The following is a 19,762-nucleotide window of genomic DNA, read 5'->3' on the forward strand; positions in this document are numbered from 1 at the left end:
TCAGTAAATCTGTGTTACTCCAGGTCAGTGACCTATTTCCATCCCATACCTCAGTAGAGCAGCACCTTTGTATACATGGACACCCAGTGGCTTTTATTTTGTGAGGGCTTTATTTGTTGAAAAGGTTTGCTTTTTCAGATGTTTACAATACATTAGACAACAATGGTGATGCATCTGGATAGAGGAAGGCACTATTATTATACTAGTAGTCCCTTTAACCAACAATACATGATGTGGGAAAAAACACGAGTTTGATTGATACAATTAAATGTAAATGTTGGAATTATTTTCTTTTCTTGCACCTGTTAATGGTGTAAATGCTCTTTTCTACATTTTGCCATCAATGTAGTATTTCCTTGCCGCTTTTAAACGTAATGTCAGGCTCACAGTTGTGACGTCACATCACCCCACTCCGAGCCGCTGCCTCCCATTGGACCGTTTCACTGGTTCTACACTAATGCGCGTCAAGCAAACTTGATGTTTATTTCCATTTGCACGGTAATGCACGCGCTTTGCCTACTGGCTCTGACGAGACAAACCCACGTTGTAGCCGCCCATGCTGTTAGATTTTTTGGAATACTGTGGGGCAAAATTGATTATTTAACTGACTTTGTGGAAACAATGTGGTTTGTATTCCCCTAGATAGTTTATAAAGGATGTATAGGCGGTATTGTACCAATTCGGACTCTATTTTTGGACACCTTGTGTCACGAAACAAACAAAATAACACCGTGGAGGATTACGTGGAGGCGGAAGTGATTTGACTATATAGGCTCTGATTGGCTTGAGTATATGTCAATCATCACTAAACGAGGCGGGCTACTTTGGCTAAACATGAAGTGGTCAATGGGCTTCACTGTTGGCTTTGACATGTTTCCTTGAGCAATCATGGGATTCGCGCAACCGAGTTAGTTGACAGAACGATAAAACTATAATCTTCTCCACGGTTTGTTTAGAGTTAACTCTAGCAAATGTAGCTTACCGAGAAGATAGGGAAGACTAGCTGCCTGGAGAATTTCCTCACTCCCAGGACCGTTTTATTTTGAACTTGGATTGCCTGAAAACACAAGCTAGAGATGGATAATTTATCATTTGACAATGTGTCGTTTGACGATTTGTCATTTGACGATCCTTCGTTGGATAATCTGGATCCGGCATTGTCGCTAAATGACCCAAGCGGTATTGACCCGGCCCTTTTAAACGACATTGGTGGTAAGAATTTCATTTTATGAACTAGCGAACACAATCGGTTATTAGTAGTATTTGTCCTACCAACAAGCGTCTTAAAATGATTATTTCTTTGACATTTTTAAACTCCTTACAGGAAGCTTTGTCCATGCTAGCTAAACTAGGTAGGATAATAATAGCCGCTAAATGAACGTTGTGGAGCGTTTAACCTTGATTCTGTCGTTTCACATATGATGAAAATGCATGTTATTTGTACAATATAATAGGCCTATAGTTTGGGTTATTTTTAAAAGTGGGAAATGCATAAAACGGGCAAATCTAACGTGGTCGCGAAGGCGCCCCGCCTCCGGCTAGTGAGGTTACTATCGGTCGTACCTTACTTGCAGGGTTCACGGAGCCTCATTTGACCGAAATTGCACATGAAGTCGTTCAAAATCGAGTGAAAATGTCTGAAGAAACACTTGTAAAACTTTTTCATACATGTTTATTTTGTTCTCAGAGCCCGTCGACTTGTTGTTTAGATTAACGCATATTTGCTAAGCCGTCCTTAAGGCTAAATCACAATTTAGTTATGTATTGTTCACATTTTGATTTACACATTGTTCATATATTGACCGTTCAAAGTATTAATTGTCTTGCAACATAATGTATGTTGTTAAGTGGCTCACACTGTAAGACATTAGCTGGTGTTACACCACCCACATGTGACCGATAGTAACCTCTCATAATGCCCTTCCTGTCTTGGCCGAGACGCTCTCTGATTGGCCAGGAGCGATCAGCTCATCCAAAACACAAGTGGAATTTTAAGAAGCACAAGGCTAGTCTAGCCGGATTGCTTACCTGTAAATAAACGGCAACAGTCATCTGTTATTAACATCAATTATCCTTACTACATACCCACAGCTACAATCCATCAAATATTCTCATGGCGACTCCTCATGATTCAAAATACATTTGCCAAACTTACATTTTCATTAAAATTGCTCATCTCATCATGGAAATGTAGTACATTCTGACCAGCCCTTTTAAAATCAATTATTCTTCTAATTTTCAGACATGCTCAAGGTCTTCCACCCGGATGGAGACTTTGGAGGAATTTTCGATAACCCCCCATACACAGCACCCTGCACCAATTTGGCACTTTCTTGTCCGCCGCAGGCCGTCACATCATCCGCCACGACGACACCGGTTTCTGCTTCTTCTTCTCCTTCCTCCATCTTAAGCAGCAGCCCTCACCTGGACGCACTCCTGGGCCCTCCCATAACCCGGAGTTCCTCCACCCCAGACAAGGCCTTCAAGCCGAGCACTTTTCACCAGTCTCCCCTCGCCCAGGTGTCAGTCTCTCCCCCACGTCAGCAGCCGACCTCCCCCAAGCAAACGCACGAGCACGGACTAGCCAATGTTGAAAAGTCCCAACCGGTTCTGGGCCAGTCTGGTCCTGCCCTAGGGGCTTCACCTCATGGCTCGCCGCTACCAAACCCCAGAATTAGCACATCTTCACAACTATTCTCCTCTCCGTTACCACCACAAACTCCTCCCCAGGCTCCCAACCAGCCGCAGACGCAGTTTCAGAACCAGGCTCTCAACAGAAACCAGAATGGCTTTGGAGGTACGTTCTATTACAATTCTTCCCTAACTTGTTACGCTTTCTGATTTCCTCAACTGCCTCATATGCTCTAAAGGCCACAATATACCTTTTTTAAACCTAAGTTAAAATGTTTTTCCACCATCTTAGCTCACTCTGTGTAACTATGTTCACAAAACCTCAAGTATTTAAATAAAAAAGTCTTATCATTTGCTCAAGTGCAGTTTAGTTTACTCTTAGAGAAAAAAAACAATCTACACCTTTCCTATCTTCCTCAAACTGATAAGAAAGGTGAACCTGAATGCTATAATCACTTACTCACAAATAGATAACAGTTGACCTAGTGGTCTACAATCTATTAAACATGAACTCAATCTTCATACGTCAGTGGGGAAATTCACATTTCAGTAACAACCTGCCCAGGAAACTCAACTCCTCCAAACTTCCCCATTTTCAGCCGGAAGCCCCAACGGCGTGAGCCAACCGGTCGCCGCCGTGCCCTCCTCGCCCCCAAAGTTTCAGCCAATGGCCATTCAGGCTCCGCTCCAAAGCATAACCACAGCGTCTCCTCTGCTAAGCACTTCTGGAAGCCCACCTACTCAGACGCTCACATCTCACGTGCAGCAAGTACCTATCCGCGCACAAAAATATCCAGTGCGCTTCCTATTATTCTGACTTGGCAATTACTATTTTTTTTCCCAGGTGTTTCTTCAACCGCAGTTTATTAAAGCTGAGCCTTTGCTGTTGACTACTCTGAAACATGACCCTTGCATTGTCACCACCATGGCCCCTGCCACAACTCTGGCTAACACCACGCCAGTTCAGAGCACACCATTACAGGTAAACACATTCATCAGCAATTAAATCTCCGCACGCAAGATTAGGCAATGGAGTACTTTGTTTTCATTTCAAGGCTTTTGTGGGCGGCGGCACCACTTTCCTGGCGACCGTCCCCGTCATGGTGGACCCCGAGAAGCTGCCGATCAACCGCATCGTCAACAATGGCAAAAGCAGCGGCTCCCCGCCCAAGGGGGAGAAGCGCACGGCTCACAACGCTATCGAGAAGCGCTACCGCTGTTCCATCAACGACAAAATCATCGAGCTCAAAAACCTGGTGGCGGGCACCGAAGCTAAGGTGGCTTATCTTCCTTCAATCTGGTCTCGTCCAATCCCCAGTTTCTGATTTTCACTGTCGATATCGCACGCCATTGTCTTTTCTCGTGTGCCTCAGCTCAATAAATCCGCCGTGTTGAGGAAAGCAATCGATGTAATCCGATTCCTGCAGCAGTCCAATCAGAAGCTCAAACAGGAGAACATGGCCCTAAAAATGGCGGCTCAGAAAAACAGTAAGCCATCTTCTTGCCCCCCTTCCTTTCACTCGAGTCTTCCCGCGTTTCTCAGTTTATTTATCTTTTGTCGACGTATTCCAAATGTGGAAAATGCTCGCCGCTTTTAGCCCCTTGCGATCGAGTGACCTTGGAACTTTTCTGCAGGTTCTCTCAAAGATCTGGTTGCCATGGAGGTGGACAGACCAGCTGACGTTAAGACCGAGCTGCCCACGCCACCGGCGTCGGACGTGGGCTCGCCGTCTTCCTTCTCTCACTGTGGCAGCGATTCTGAACCCGACAGCCCGATGGGAGAGGACACCAAGGTATGCCGTCACTCTCTTAGATAAGCACACCGTCTGTGAGAGAGCTGGTTGATTTTTATGATTAAGGAAATTGTGGTGCAAATGCAGCTTGCCAATAGTTTGGCGATCTCAAAAGAGTCCACTGTTGATGATTTTTAAGCCGCCATTTATTACACACCAGTTGAAGTAAACTAAAGAAAATAACAGTGCATTAAAATAATTAAAACAAATCTGCGTTTCGTTTTCCCTTGAAAATGCTTAGCTTCATTCCAATATACAATTAAATAAATAATTGAACTAGCAAAAAATAGCAACAAGGCACATTATCTAACTCTTACAAAGACATAGATCATCCTTTGTATACTGTCAAGAGTAGGTTATAGCAATAAAGCTTTATCAGGACATCTTCTACAACTTTATGGGACTGCCAGCCTGTCTCAGCAAAGTTACACACGAGCAGATGTGTAAAAAAATAAATAAAAATATAAAAATTTTCTTCAGTTGTCTTTAATATCAATGTTTTTTTTTGCAAAAAAATTTGCGCTCCCTCCAAAATGGACCCTAAATTACTAGCCATGGTTCATTCATTTCATATATGAATAAAAAGTTGGAACTTCTCCCGAGTTTCATATGTTTTAATCGCAGATTCTTTAAAACGACTAGTTAGGGTCCTTCAAAAACACCGATGTGACTTTTTTTTTCCTTGCATACACTTTTAATAAGAATGTGTTGGACAATGTAGAAACTACTGCTAAGGTTTTAATATTTAAGAGCATCTTAGCATCTTGTGCTTCAAGTCCCAACCTAATGCATTTAAAGTAGCCTCGTGACGCTTATGAAAGTCATAAATCTTGTGCCAAATGGAATGTTTTAATCTCAAATTCTGTCTACATCTATAAATCCGTCAGCTCACCAGCAAACTAAAAAGCGCCTGTTAACTTTTCACTTTTTCGAAGGTCCCCTTTAAGTTGACCTGCTTTTTGTTTTCTGTGCACCAGCCAAATATGGGCACGTTGGATCCGTCCTCGACGGGCGGCGCCGGCGGTGGCGGTGGCATGCTGGACCGCTCTCGCATGGCGCTTTGTGCCTTCACCTTCCTCTTCCTCTCACTTAACCCTTTGTCCAACCTGCTGTGCCCGTCCGGCGGCGGAGCAGCGAGCGGCGTGGCTGGCGCCGCGCATCACGCCGGCAGCAGGAACGTTCTGGGTTTGGACATCGCAGGTATGAAATTGAAAGTTGGACGGGCTGTTGGTCCATTTATTTATGCTCGTATTTTTTTGCAGCTGATTCCTGGGGCTGGATGGACTGGATGCTACCCACAATTCTCGTGTGGCTTTTGAACGGCATTTTGGTGTCTGGAGTTCTGATCCGACTTCTGGTGTACGGAGAGCCCGTGACCAGACCTCATTCGGGTTCTTCCGTCTTATTCTGGAGGCACCGCAAGCAGGCAGACTTGGATCTGGCGAGAGTATGTTTGCTTTGATCCTTAACCCTTTGGCTGCCATTGAAAGGGGATCTTTTTTTTTCATTTTATTCCATTTTTCTTCACAGGGGGATTTTGCCCAAGCCAGTCAAAACCTTTGGACCTGTCTGAAAGCTTTGAGTCGTCCCTTGCCCACCTCCCAACTGGACTTGGCATGCGCCTCGCTCTGGTCGCTCCTCAGGTTCTGCCTTCAGCGACTATGGGTGGGCCGTTGGCTGGCCACCAGGGCGGGGGGCCTGCGGTCCGACCGCCCCTTGCAGGAGGACGCTTGTAAGAGCAGTCGGGATGCCGCCCTGGTTTACCACCGCTTGCACCAACTACACATGACAGGTTAGTTGTCAACTAATGTTCACTTTTTAAGTATTTTAGCCCTATAGATTTCGATGTAAGCATAAATAAAACAGACCTTTCTTGAAAATTAATGCACATAGCAACCACTAGTACTCTAGGAAATAATTAGGCAAATTTAGAATCAGATTAGTACAAAAAAAGGCATACGCAAGGTTTGCTGGGTATTTTAGAACAAATTTCCTATCGGTTAATCCACCTCCCAAGTGGAAATAATGTGGAACAAAACTAAAGACTACTATGATTAATTAGCATTCATTAAACGTGCACTATTTTATTTTTACACATTAGAAAAAATAATTTGGTGCATTATTGCTGAATCAAAATGTGGTTTAACAATAGAATGACTTACTATTTCAAAAGCGATACCGTATTTTCTGGACTATAAGTCGCACCGACAGTCTGGTATGTTATTTTTTTAGTGTATAGTTATCTGTAAAACTGTTTTGTTAACAGATGCCTATGTAGCTTTTTCTCCATTTTACATAACATTAATATTTTTCTCCATTTTACATAATATTCTAATTTAATGTATGTTTTTTTTCTTGAATTCTGATAAAATAAAAAATCGCTCTCCCAAAAATGCAATTTATACTCTAGTGCGACTTAGATGATTTTTCACTGCCAGTGTTGGCGCTTCGAATAAATTGGAAGTATTGCCTCGTGTAGCCATAATTAAAACCCGAATGGGTGTTTTTGCCAGCCGTGGTGATGCGACACACTTCAATGGAATTTACGGTGGCGTTTTTCATCTCAAAGTAACAACGTATGAGAATATGGATTCTCCCGTCTCCAGGCAAGCTGAACGGCAGTCCCCTGTCAGCCGTGCACATGGCTCTGAGTGCAGTCAACCTGGCAGAATGCGCCGGATCCTGTCTTCCCGTCGCTTCCCTGGCGGAGGTCTACGTTTCTGCGGCGCTCCGGGTCAAAGCCAGTCTGCCAAGGATCCTCCACTTCACCTCTGTGAGCGCCCTTCACTTAGCATCCGTTCCTTTAGCTAGGGCTAATGTCAGCAAATCCTAAAATACTAAAACAAGCATACCTAAAACCAGTTCAATTCCCTGGTTTTCAGTGTATCTCTATTAGAAATAAGGTCAATAGTCTGGCAAATTTTTACTGATTTTTATTTCATCTTCATGAAAGTCTAATGGGTTTATTTCAAGCAATGAATTAGTGTATTAAATCTTGAAACTCTAATTGTAAGTAATATTTTGCATATAGTAATAATAAAAAACCTACCATTCTTAGCAACAATTTAAATAAATAAAATCTTTAAAATAGCTTCAATCACTCAAATCAACAAACAAAAATGAATTATATTCCAAGTTCAATGGAAGGATTCAGAGGAAAAAAATTCTCTTCATAACATTATTGAAAACAATTGTAATTTGTTTTTACATAAAAAAATACAAACAATTTCAAGTTATGAGAGGAAATGGACCAACTAAATTGACTTGTTCAAGTTACTGTGGAATTTTATTTTCAAGGACAAAAAGTAAATCTGTCTGAAATGTTCTAAATTTCAGACTGCCTATAGTAATTTGTATTTAATTTCTTTTTGTCCATATTTAGCGCGTTTTCCTAAGCAGCGCCCGTCAGGCTTGCCTGTCATCCAGCGGCAGCGTTCCTCCGGCGATGCAGTGGCTCTGCCACCCTCTGGGCCATCGTTTCTTCGTGGACGGAGACTGGGCCATCCGTAGCGTCCCCAAAGAGAGCATCTACAGCCAAGCTGGCAACACTGGTGAGTTGGCGCGGCGATATCACGCCAAAATTACTCGGCTAAAGCTTTTTGGATGCTCTTTCTAGTGGACCCGTTGGCTCAGGTGACTCAAGCCTTCAGAGAACACTTGCTGGAAAAGGCTCTTTATCGCGTAGCCCAGCCGAAAGGAGAGAAAACTCCCAGTCACGGCGAGGGGTGAGCAGACCTGCTTAAACGGGTTACCATCATGGTTGTTATTTTTTTGGATTCGCCGCAAATTGTTTGTTCGTTGCCCTTTTCTCAGGGAGTACGCGGACGCCCTGGAGTATCTGCAGTTGCTTATCAGCGCCTCCGATGCAGCCGGCGCCACCTCGCAGTCCTTTGCTATCGGCTCCAACATGGCCACCGTGACAGGTAAATAAATCTTTGGCATGTTTCAGTGGCATTGACGACGCTAGAATCTAGCTTGACTCCGATGTAACAATTTAATTTGGTTTTATTTTTATTTTTTAATTAAAAAATATATTTTAATTTCTTTATTAAAACATTATTTTATTTACTTGAGGTGGGTTTAAAAATTCTGTTGACAGATTAGAACCCAAAAATATTTTTGTTGCTGCCATCGCAGTATTTGGTTCACACTAAATTTGGCAAAGGAAGAAGAATGAAAACAGAAATGACTTTTGCACATGAAAATAAATGGAAGGCCTTTAATCGCTTCCAGGAAAGCCTTTTTAATTTTTTTTTACATCTTCCTTTTCACTCATTGGCCGCCATTGATTGTGATAGACGTCCAATCCATTTGGAGCCATTGCTGCCAGTTTGAATGCATTGGACCTCCATCACCGTCAATGGAAGCCAATGTGTTAAAGTCAGTTTTAGTGTTACTGCTAGGGCAATACTTTCAATCCTGCCTTTACTCTTTTTCCAGTTATCTGCCTTGACCCGCTCTGCCGCTTCCATTTTACCTAAATATTCCTAATAGAAGCCGCGAGATAACGTCGCTTTTCACATTATGGAGATTAAGTGGACTCAATTCCATCCGCGCTTTCTACTTACTGATCGCTCATCTGAGGGGAAAAAAGGGGGCGTGGAGCAAAGGCCGTCACACACCAAACTGCAGCCATCATCTGAATTGCTTCATCTATCTTCTGACCTGCCAAATCAGTGATCACCTTGAGAGGGGGGAGAGGGGGTTGCAGACTGTTCTTGGCGCTGTCACAGAGTTGGAATTCCGTGTGGCTATTGGCCCCGCGTCGAAACGAAATACTTCCCACTTGTAACCGAGTCATCTGTCTCTGATCCTATCGCCCGCCGTCTGGCAAGATGAAGCAAAAAAATAAACCAATTCACCTTTTTTTTTATCATCCAGGCTGCGACCCCCTCTCCAAATGGTGGTCGTCCGTCGCCGTGGTGATCATCAACTGGCTCCAAGGAGACGACGCGGCGGCCGAGAGGCTGTACCCGACCGTGGAGCACCTGCCGCGCACTCTCCAGAACGTGGAGTGAGTCGACTCTCTGCGAACCCGCCGCGTCGCCGGCGTCCGTCACCTAATCTGCGTTTTGGCTTCCCGTGTCAGGAGTCTCCTCCCCAAAGCCTGCCTCAACACCTTCCGCGCGGTGCGCGCGCTGCTGTCCAAACCCGAAAACTGCCAGTTGAGTCTGAGCCACAGCGACAAGGCCGGCGCCCAGCTCCGAGACAGCCTCAACCTGGGCCCGCATTCCCACAGCTCCAGTTTAGACAAGGTACACACGCAGCGGCACTCCCCGTCTTTACAAGCGTGCAAATTTGTTCCCCATAAAAGTCGTCCCTTATCGCTCCCGGGAGGGCAGTCGGCGCACGGCGGCGTCTGTCTCTGAAAATATAAAACATGCTCGAGCACGCACGCCAATTCTCGCTGACAGATGCGCTCGCGCACGGCCGAGCGTTAAGTTGTAAACACAGGGAAAGTGCCGGCGCAAACGCATCATCACTCATGCGGAACGCGCAGCGTTCCTTATCGCCGAGTGGCACGCTCGCGCACGGCCGAATGTGGCTTTGTTTACGTTTTTATGGCCTGAGCTGTGGTGCATTGTAGTTGCATTGCATGTGTGAATGCTAAGTGCAATGTACCTGCAGTGCAACACAGAGCCGAGCCCACAAACCGCAATGCCACCCGACGTTTTGACAGCAACCGGAGCGTTGTGCGGTCCTCTCCGAAAGGCAGCCTTTGTTTTCGGAATATTTTGACCGTGCCATTTTTTGGGAGGCAATTTTTCCATTAGAATTGCAAAAATGTTCTTCTTTGATTTCTGCTGTTCTCAATGAAACGTCTGCGTTGGCTTTTGAAAAAAATATTCTCAGCAAAAAATTGATCCCAGGGTAACGTAACATTCATTGGGTTCAAGGGTTGCGGGGGGTGCTGGGCCTGTCCCAGCTAACAGTGGCCACCCGGAATTGGAGGCCAGCCAATCGCAGAGTACAAGAAGACAATGGGCAACCAATCAATTTAGCACACAATGAGCCTAGCATGCATGTTTTTGGGATGTGTGAAGAAACCAAAGTACCCGCAGAAAACCCATGCAAGCCCGGGGAGAACATGCAAACTCTACACAGTAAGGACCGACTTGGGATTGAACCCTCAACCCCAGAACTGTGAGGCCGACGCGTTAACCACTCTCGCGTCGCACCGCCATTCAATGATGAATTATTAATTGACTCTCAAATTATTATTTTTTTTATGACAACCTGAGTAGTAAAACTGAATTTAACATGTTAATCCAAGTACATTTCATCCGCAGGTTGTCCAGCTGCTGCTGTGCGACCTCCTGTTAGTGATGAGGACCAACGTGTGGCGTCTCCAGCAGCAGGCCGCGACCGCGGCGTGTCTCGCCACGGGCCCCGCGGCCGTCCAGCAGGCCTCGCCGCCCGAGCTCCAAGGGTTTCAGCAAGACCTCAGCTCCTTGCGCAAGCTGGCGCAGAGTTTCAGGCCGGCCATGCGAAGGGTACGTTCTGTAAATTTCACGCCGTAGATCGCGCCCGCCGTACTATAAAGTCGCCGTTTTCCCGCAGTTGTTCCTCCACGAAGCCACAGCTCGGCTAATGGCGGGAGCTAGTCCCACGCGGACGCACCAGCTGCTGGACCGCTCGTTGCGACGAAGAGCCACACCCGGAACAAAGACAGGTGCGTGCGCTTTAACTCGGCCGAAGGCATCCGATTGGACGTCTGTGGGCGCCAGCGAAATGTCATCGTTGCCCACCGGCAAACGACTTAAAAGCTATTTGTGTCCCGCAGAAGAGTGCGAGACGCGACCGGGCCAGCGCGAACAGGCGGAAGCGGTGATGCTAGCGTGCCGCTACCTCCCCCCGTCCTTCCTGTCGGCTCCCAGCCAGCGGGTGGGCATGCTGGCGGATGCCGCCCGCACGCTGGAGAAGTTGGGCGACAAGCGGACCCTCCACGACTGCCAGCAAATGATCATCAAGCTCGGCAGCGGCACCACTGTCGCCAACAGCTAGAAACAAAATGAAAGGCTTGAGGTATTGGTGTTAGAACGGACGGACTCGCTCGTATCGGCCCTTTTCAGGCACTCGACGAGGTCATCGCATTTGAATTATGAACAAAATCTAGCGGGAGTCCAGCACAGTGCCAGGGTTTGACCTCCGAGAGGCGCCATCCCATCTTTATTTTGGACAGTGGACTTTGAATGACAAGTGCGTAGCTTCTTTTGATTTTCCCAGAGGAAAACGACCATATTTGGTCAATGTGCACTAGGCCCGCCGTGCCGTTTTCAGCGAGCTTCTTTTCATGTTTTTGCTTTTTTTTTTTTTGACGTGTATATGATAATATTAATAATGTATTTATATTTCATCTGATTCTGATTGAGCAGTATTTTCGCGCACGTGGAAAGAAGAATGCCGTGTTGCCACGGCGATGACGTGTGGTCGAGATATTGAGTGGCAGTTTGCGTCCCGCGAATGGCTTGACCCTTCGCAGCGCGGCGATTGCGCGGAAAACGTCTTTGTCGTTTTGGTGTCGCGCCGACATTGCAAGGTAAAACACTTGGCTAAAAAAACGAGAACTGGATTTTCTTTCTAAGAGGACTTGGGCAGTTTGAAGAGCAGAATTTTTTTCTTTCAGTGTTTTCAAGGCAGTACTAGTTGCATTTGAAACTACAAAAAACAAAACAAGGTTGCTATTATGTAGGACATTGTTTGTAGGTCTTTATAAAATTTCATCGCAGTCATTCATGTCAACATTAAAACACTTTTTACTAATTTTTTTTTGTCTTTGAGTTTGTTGCATTTGTTGGTTGGGGTGTTTTTTTTTTTTTTTTTACAAAAAACCTTACTATACTTTTTTTTTTACACATAAAAGCCTTACTAACTCAGCAAAAATGTTCATAGTTGTGCATTGACAAAAGACAAAAAAGGGCAGTGTTGAAAGATGCTGGTATATTTTAACAATGGCGGTACAAAAACATGTCCAACAAAGCAAATGCTGTGTCATCCATTTCAAACATGAACATAAATAAAGTCAATCATTAAAAAAGAAAAGAAAATCAAATATAAAAACTGGCATGCATCACATTCCAAAAAGAGGACATCATAACTTCATCCATGGATTCTTTTAATGATATTTTATAAGCAATAACATATTCCATTTTATAGAAAATAAACATCTCTAGGAAATACTATACACAGTCATTATTAGTACAGCACATCTTACATTTAAACAGCATCAAATACTGTACACCATGAAATAATAAAAGTGTTGAATGTTTGGCATTTAGGAACCTTCCGGAACATTCTTCCACACCTGACCTGGACTGTCGGCCCACCGCTGACCTTCAACTGTACAGAAAATATGCAGCCAGACCACCCGATCCTTTTAATGTGAAGACAATGGCAGCTATGTTTGTATATGTTTTATCCCCCCTATATTTCTTTTATTCTTATGCCCCACCCCCCAGAACACAATGTTTAACCTTGACCAAGGGTGGTGCATTCATGATGCCAATGCACATTAATATCCACCTCCAAAGTCTTCAATTGGTGCCTTGAGAAATTACTTGATTTTAATTTTTAAGTTTAGGGTTCAATGTATTTTTGTCATCATTTTTGGTTTAGGATCAAGTAGGGCTGACCAAACTTTTCCACAAATGGTTGCTGTGGGTGTCGGCTTGTGTTCCAGCTGATCCAGTCTGACCAATGAGCTTCTACTGTGAAACGAGCAGCACCTTGCTGACTGCAATCAACTGATTACTCCTCCAAACCACCTTTTGTTTGCTCGGCATCTAAACCCGCACTCATCCATCGGATAAAGAATATAACACAGTGAGTATTGCTACTTTCTATTACTATCTGTGTTTTGCTTTGATATATCCATTAGTGTCCAAATACTCTGAATTCTGATTGCAAAGGTGTCCAAACTAAAGCCCACTGCCCAGTTTGTACTGGCTCGTTGCAAAAGCCGAAAGTATCAACGGTGACCAAACACGCGTGAATTCAGCATGCATTCTGCATATCACTTCTCAGTAGTAACACTAGATGGCGGTAGTCATTAAAACCGTGACTCTCAAACCCTGACGAGTTAGAATCAATGGTGAAAACGGTAGAATTTCATTAGTAGTATTGTTTTACGTAAACAAAAACAAAACACGTTCTGATTCCATTGGTTTGTTTTGGTAGAGTAAATTTAAATATGCATGGCAATATCTGTATACCTTATTTTGTTGCTTGTAGCTAATTACAGGAATACACCAATTTATTGCCATCAATGGCAATGCATTTTAATTTATTGCCATCAATGGCAATGAATTTAAATTTATTGCCATTGATGGCAATACATTTAATTTTTCATAGAAAATACATTTTGCCTGGTTGATTTTTCTGAAAGCAGCGGAGAAAAAAGTTTGGACACCCCTGATGGATATGATCTCGTATGTCCTACTTTTTTTGCCCAATTGCTGCCTTGTGGTGCTCGTATGTTCAGGAATAAAAAAAAAAAACCCCGGTTACTCGTATCTCAAGGCACCGACCGCCATCAACGCCAACACTTTTTGGCTCCCAGACGAGGCAGACAGATGGAGGCAGGCGCCTGTCCAATCTCTGTCGGCCAGGTGTGCAAACGTGATAGTGACAGATCGGAAAGTGGTACGTGCGGACCGCATTTTAAACGGACCCCCTCCCCGCCCTCATGTCCCGGAGCGTTTCAGACCGGAACGTTTTGCCAGTCCTTGAGGGGTCGCTCACTCCAGGATAGTTTTCCAGAGTGGTCACGCTTTCCGAGCGACGTCTCGGTCGCCGTCATCCTGTCTGCTTTTATAGGATTAGGAAGCTGTTAGGACGGCGTTTATCTTTGCCTCGCTCCTTCGAGGTGGTCCATGCGGATATCTTACAAATCCTGCAGAAGGTTAGAAAGAGAGATGGACGTGAAGAAAAGGCCCATACAATTGCTAAGCACAGCATTAAAGTCTTTTCAGTATATGAAATGCAAACAATCTTTTGCTGTCAGATTCTCACAGTCAAAACGATTGGACATCTTGCCGTTAACGGCAGTCGACCCCCAGATCCGACCTCCTGAAGCGTCTCCGAATTGCTCACGCTTGCCATTCATCTCCGTGTTCCACAGCAGATGTGTGTCTAAGACACATGAAAGGGTCGACCCAGCGGGAACGCCCACTAATTGAGGCGAAGCGCTTCCTTTTCGCCTCCTGATTGAACCGCGGCGTTTGTCTCGCGCTCCCACGCAAACAAGGCCTTTTCTGCTCTGTGCGCGCTTTCTCGCCGTACAAGCGTAAAAGCTCAAGGATGTCCAAACGGCGGATTGCTGTTTTTATTGGAAAATAAAGCTTGCACAGGAAGCTTAAATTCAGCCCACATTCTGTTGCACTTTTCGGTTTGAACACTAGACGGAGCTAGTCAGAAAAAGTCCTTTAAATATACATGTCATCAATGTAGGAAACTAGAATTTTGCTTGAAATAAACCTCTATAAAATTAAGGCAATGTCATGGGATTTTTCTTTATTTTACCGTATATAAATATAATATGCGTGTGTATATATAAACCCTGTGAAGAACACTTTCTGCACAGTTGAAGAACTTAATAATTAATACAACTTAATGTTTAAATAATAAGAACAAAAAGGCAATACAGTGGAACATTTTCTTTATAGCTTATGGTCCACTCTTGCTGGTTTTGTGTTTTTGCTGCTTTTCTGTCTTAATGATTTGATTTGGTGATTCTTAATGATCCCATTTAGTTTGATTTGCTTTGTACTTTGTGCTTTTGCTTTGTTGTTCTGTCTAATCACCCTCTTGCTACTGTCACTATGAAATTTCCCGAATACGGGATGAATAAAGTTATCCAATCCAATATCTGTTTAATCTTCTTTTGATCAAATCGATTTCAACTGGGAAGCTTGGCATGGAGGGATCATGTTTCACAGTCTTTAAGGGTGATAGAGTGATCGTTGCCCACCCTCCCAATCAAAATGACATCAACGGCAGCCAAAATTTACCCCAAAAATACATTTTAAAAACACTATTCTTGATCCCTTGCGCAACAAATGAAAGTGGAAGGATTTCAAGTTGACCCTTCGATTTTCCTGAAAGCGGCCCACGGTGGGGAAAAAAAAGTTTGCACACCCCGGTTTAGGTGGTCCGTTAACGAGCTTTTGTGCTCGCACTCCGAGTCACCTCGCCGGAGTTGAAGGCGGCGTGTTTCGCCGCTTCACCTTTCATGTGCGGGTGTTCACAAGGAGACCCTCGGGTGTTTGCTCGACTGCCTGTGTTTTGTGTGTGCATGCGCCGGGCCTTTTGATTAGGCTCCGCCGCTTAAATTGGCGCACACACACACACACACTGATGATGACGGCTTCCCGCCGCCTCTCCCTCTCTGTCTTGTCCTCCTTTTTTTCTCCTACGTGGGAGTGGAGGTGAAGGCAGACTTTGTGGGTGAGGAGATGAAGGGAAGGGATGGACGGATGAGGGCGGCACGACTGAAAAAAATAGGCAGGAGCCCGTCGGGGATGAGGGTTGAACGGGACGGTGGAACTGAGTCGGCGAGTGAAAGGAGAGGAGAATGTGTGTGTTGTTTTGTAGCATGCAAGGCACGTCGCGGCACTGATGGTGGGTGGGGTGTTTTGATCAGTAGCCAGCGTTTCATCACTGTCAGTCTGCGTGGAGGAGAGAGAAAAAGAGTGTGTGTGTGTGTGTGTGTGTGTGTGTGGAGGGATGGGGGCGTCGTTGCCTGAATTTGCGGATGCTCCCTGCTGAATGTCAGCCTTCTCCATCCCTCCTCGCCTCCTCACGCTGCCTTTGACCTTCCTTTTTTTTTGAGGCTGCAATGAAGGTGAGACGCCAGCAGGTAGCGTCCGCGGAGTGAAAACAATGGCGGTACAAGGCTCCCTCCAGTGGTTTGTGTCATTGGATCGCTGTCAGAACAGACGTTATTCAGGGACGGTTTTTACAATGGGCAAGGAGGGCGATTGCATCGGGTGCTATCTATTTGGGGCACCCCCCACCCCCCAAAAAATCTGTTTTGCAATATAATAACAGTTGTCTAGACTGTTGTCTTTCCATTCCACATCCGTTTGCCCCTCAGTGAAGTTTGCATATGGGGCATTTTCAATCCCTAGTGGCAGTAATGTGTCACTGCATCCAGTGTGAAATGGGGAAATAGATTTTTTTCCGCACTCTTAACACATTTTTGGGTCGGTCCACCTGTGTGGAGTTTGCATGTTCTCCCCAGACCTTTGTGGGTTTTCCCCGGGTACTCCGGTTTCCTCCCACATTCCAAAGACATGCATGGTAGGCTGATTGGACGCGCTAAATTGCCCCTAGCTATGAGTGATTGCCTGTTTGTCTCATTGTGCCCTGCGATTGGCTGACCACCAATTCATGGTGTCCCTCGCCTCTGGACCGAAGTCAGCTGGGATAAGCTCCAGCACCCCCTAGTGAGGATAAAGCGGTTCAGAAAATGAGATGAGATGTATACTTGATGAGGAAAAAAACAACACCACCCCAAACCTTTATAAAAATAGCCATGTTCATTTATTTCAAGCTGATTATGTACGGGAAGCTTCACATTTATTTTAGTCACTATATGTGTCAGATTACACCCCGTTTTGCATGCCAAACGTCGTTTTAGATTTGGATTCGGTTTAAGCCGGGCTCTGCCCAATGGATTGAGCTTGCGCTCTTTCTCTGCCAGCGATGCATTACTTTCCTTTTCGCTTCCTGTCGAAAGAAAAGTGCCTTGACATTTATGAATGCTGCCTTGTTGTCGTTTGTAATAACATTGAATGGATTGAACTCAATGCGACTTGATTCCGGGGCCTGACTGCAAGTGCACAAAATACAAGTGGGGAAGCAAAAAGAAAGTCCCCTACTGACTGGTCTACACGTGTAGTCATGAGAACTGCTTTTTGTTCTGCGAGGAGCACAAAAAAAAGCCAAACCAGAAGATCGGGGGGTCCGCGGAGGAAAGAAAATCGAAGCCATCCGCTCAAGTGTGCTTGTGGGAACACCAACCTCTTCATCCCTTTTTGTATTTACGCACACAGTTTGTGTGTGAGGGCTCGGAAGCAGCCCTCCTGCTGAACTCCTCCCTTTTCAAGCGCCACGTTTGCAAGGACGATTTGGGAACTGGCACAGCAATTGCGAAACGCAAGTTGCACGCAAATATCTCATTTTCCGAACCGTTTTATCCTCACTAGGGTGATGGGGGGTGCTGGAGCCTATTCCAGCTGACTCTGGGCCAGAAGCGGGGGACACCCTGAATGGGTGGCCAGCCAATCGCAGGGCAGAAGGAGACAAACAACCATTCACGCTCATGCAATTTTGAGTGCCCAATACACCTACCATGTGTGTCTTTGCAATGTGGGAGGAAACCGGAGTACCTGGAGAAAACCCATGCAGGGCCCGGGAGAACATGCAAACTCCACATCGATGGACCGACCTGGATTTGAACCCAGGACTCCCACCGTGAGGCCGACGCGCTAACCGCTCAGTCGTCAAGGCGGCCGCAAAAAACATATTCCAAAAATAAAATGCAAACACTTTTACCGTGTGAAAATATACCAAATTTAACGGTTTCATGTTCAATCAACACCTTTTTTTACGGAGTCAAAGGTGTAGTAAGTATCTTGAAATAAACATGGCGGGCGGGGGTGTTCAATAATTATGTTTTGAAAAGGTGCTTAGAAATAGTCTAAAAATACATTTTTTTGTAAATATCACCAACCTACGAGTATACGATTGTTTCTACTCTTTTCCATTCTATAGTCATAAACAACATGCGTTTCAAATTGAAATCCACTTTCATTTGTTAAACACAGAATCCAAATGAAGTTAAAATCACATTTTCCCCCTTTTGGAATGTATTTTTTCTTATTAATTCATGAACTGCCATTGACGGTGATGATGATTTGATTGAGAAAGTCAGCACTAAGATTCTACTAATTTTGTATCATTTTATTCATGCAAAAAAAAGCTTTCCTCCTTTTGATTTCAACATGTAAAGTTTTAACTTGTCGGGTCATTGAGAGGCTCTGTTTACTTCATTTATTATTCAAATAGAAAAGTCAACAGAATGAAGGGTGATTTTTAAAGTTCATTCATATTTTCATCATTGGTTGTGGGCCCAAAAAAAACTGGGCAGAGGGCTGTAATTGGCCCGCGGGCTATAGTTTGGACACCTGATTTGAAGGCTTAGAAGAAGACAATCTGATTATAATTTGCATGGCAGTGAACTGAACTCTTATCTACATAATTTTGTGATGATATGTGAAGATTTGAAGCAATGTTGACATTTTCAAAAATGGGTCATTGAGGGGGTTCTTACCTCATGTTTGGGGCATTGGATGGAGAAGTCGTCTTCGTGGAAGGTGCAGCCTGGAGGGGTAGAAAGCAAAGGAGAAAAATAATAAGTAGGAAAACCGTAACCAGTTTAATACGGCGCAAATGGAGGAGGAAGCGAGGAGGAGAAGAATGAGGAGAGGATGCCAAGGTTTGACTTGCACGCACGCAGGCAGGCAGGCAGGCCGTCACGTATGGCTGAAGCACGCAGCGGGAGGGAAATGGGCCTTCTGCTCTCCCCACCCCAACTAATCCCACCCCACTAAGTGCCTGGGCAGACGTGACGGGTTTTTCAATTCACACATTTCTAACATGACGTAACTTGGGTAGCTAAAAACATTTTTTAGGGGCAGCCGCAAAAAATAGTACGTGCCATTTTATGTGACTGATATTTCTAGACCAGGGGTTAGGGAAATCTATGGCTCGAGAGCCATATGTGGCTTTTTTGATGGGTGTATGGGTGAGGTCAACGCACCAATAGGAGACAAGCCAAAGATAGTTTAGATCAATATGGTCGGGCAGTGAACCAATCACCCGCAAGACCCATCTTAAGCAATCGTGCGGATAAGCACGTAGACGCTTGGTGACGTGCCCGTATAAAAGCTGCACATTCAGCCATCTTGTTGCAGAAAATATGACTAAAGCGCATCGGTCTGCAATTTGTGTCTTCGTCCTCCTCTAAAGCGTGGGATGTTCTACTTCTCCAACTGTCCCCTTCCCCATTTCGGTTTTATGGTGCTCCCAATTTCGGTTTTATGGTGCTCCCAGTACAAGCGTCTATTTTGGTGCAGCTTTTTGAATTGAATCGAATGCTTTTATTGTCCCCCGCCGTGTTCTCTTACCGATCTCTTTGGCGCAGACGTAGTGGTATTTCCGAGAGCAGCTTCTCCAACAGCAACTGAGCGAAGCCCCCGCAATCCGGCACTGGTGGCAGCTCTGCCATTAGTCCCACGGTAACCAATAAAGAGCAGAAGAAAAAATAGGAAAGT

At 44.9% G+C, this 19,762-nt stretch overlaps 2 protein-coding genes and 1 long non-coding RNA gene across 4 annotated transcripts in view; 2 read left to right on the forward strand and 1 right to left on the reverse strand.

Annotated features, from left to right (window-relative positions):
• Positions 1 to 538: 538 nt before the first annotated feature.
• Positions 539 to 12,188, forward strand: srebf1 (sterol regulatory element binding transcription factor 1). The gene is made up of 19 exons (XM_077618014.1): positions 539 to 1,212; positions 2,243 to 2,797; positions 3,231 to 3,400; positions 3,476 to 3,613; positions 3,687 to 3,908; positions 4,005 to 4,119; positions 4,267 to 4,424; positions 5,402 to 5,624; positions 5,687 to 5,871; positions 5,955 to 6,216; positions 7,031 to 7,197; positions 7,807 to 7,975; positions 8,041 to 8,149; positions 8,238 to 8,347; positions 9,306 to 9,438; positions 9,514 to 9,679; positions 10,715 to 10,918; positions 10,986 to 11,097; positions 11,209 to 12,188. The coding sequence occupies exons 1-19, from the start codon at positions 1,077 to 1,079 to the stop codon at positions 11,427 to 11,429; spliced, it is 3,555 nt and encodes a 1,184-aa protein (XP_077474140.1). The 5' UTR covers positions 539 to 1,076; the 3' UTR covers positions 11,430 to 12,188.
• Positions 12,189 to 12,345: 157 nt separating this feature from the next.
• The window catches only part of rai1 (retinoic acid induced 1), a 57,934-nt gene continuing 50,517 nt past the window's right edge, over positions 12,346 to 19,762 (reverse strand). For both annotated transcript variants that reach the window (XM_077618012.1, XM_077618013.1), the window contains exons 3-5: positions 19,616 to 19,709; positions 18,760 to 18,809; positions 12,346 to 14,316 (exon numbers count right to left, since the gene is read on the reverse strand). In XM_077618012.1, the coding sequence (XP_077474138.1) occupies positions 14,308 to 14,316; positions 18,760 to 18,809; positions 19,616 to 19,709 (153 nt within the window). In that variant the 3' untranslated portion in view covers positions 12,346 to 14,307. The remainder of the gene's footprint in view (positions 14,317 to 18,759; positions 18,810 to 19,615; positions 19,710 to 19,762) is intronic.
• Positions 13,030 to 19,762, forward strand: part of LOC144087902 (uncharacterized) — a 62,851-nt gene continuing 56,118 nt past the window's right edge. Inside the window, exon 1 of the long non-coding RNA XR_013304784.1 lies at positions 13,030 to 13,247. This is a non-coding gene — a long non-coding RNA (uncharacterized LOC144087902). The remainder of the gene's footprint in view (positions 13,248 to 19,762) is intronic.

The sequence above is a fragment of the Stigmatopora argus genome, chromosome 14 (genome assembly GCF_051989625.1).
Source record: "Stigmatopora argus isolate UIUO_Sarg chromosome 14, RoL_Sarg_1.0, whole genome shotgun sequence".
Taxonomy (NCBI): domain Eukaryota; kingdom Metazoa; phylum Chordata; class Actinopteri; order Syngnathiformes; family Syngnathidae; genus Stigmatopora; species Stigmatopora argus.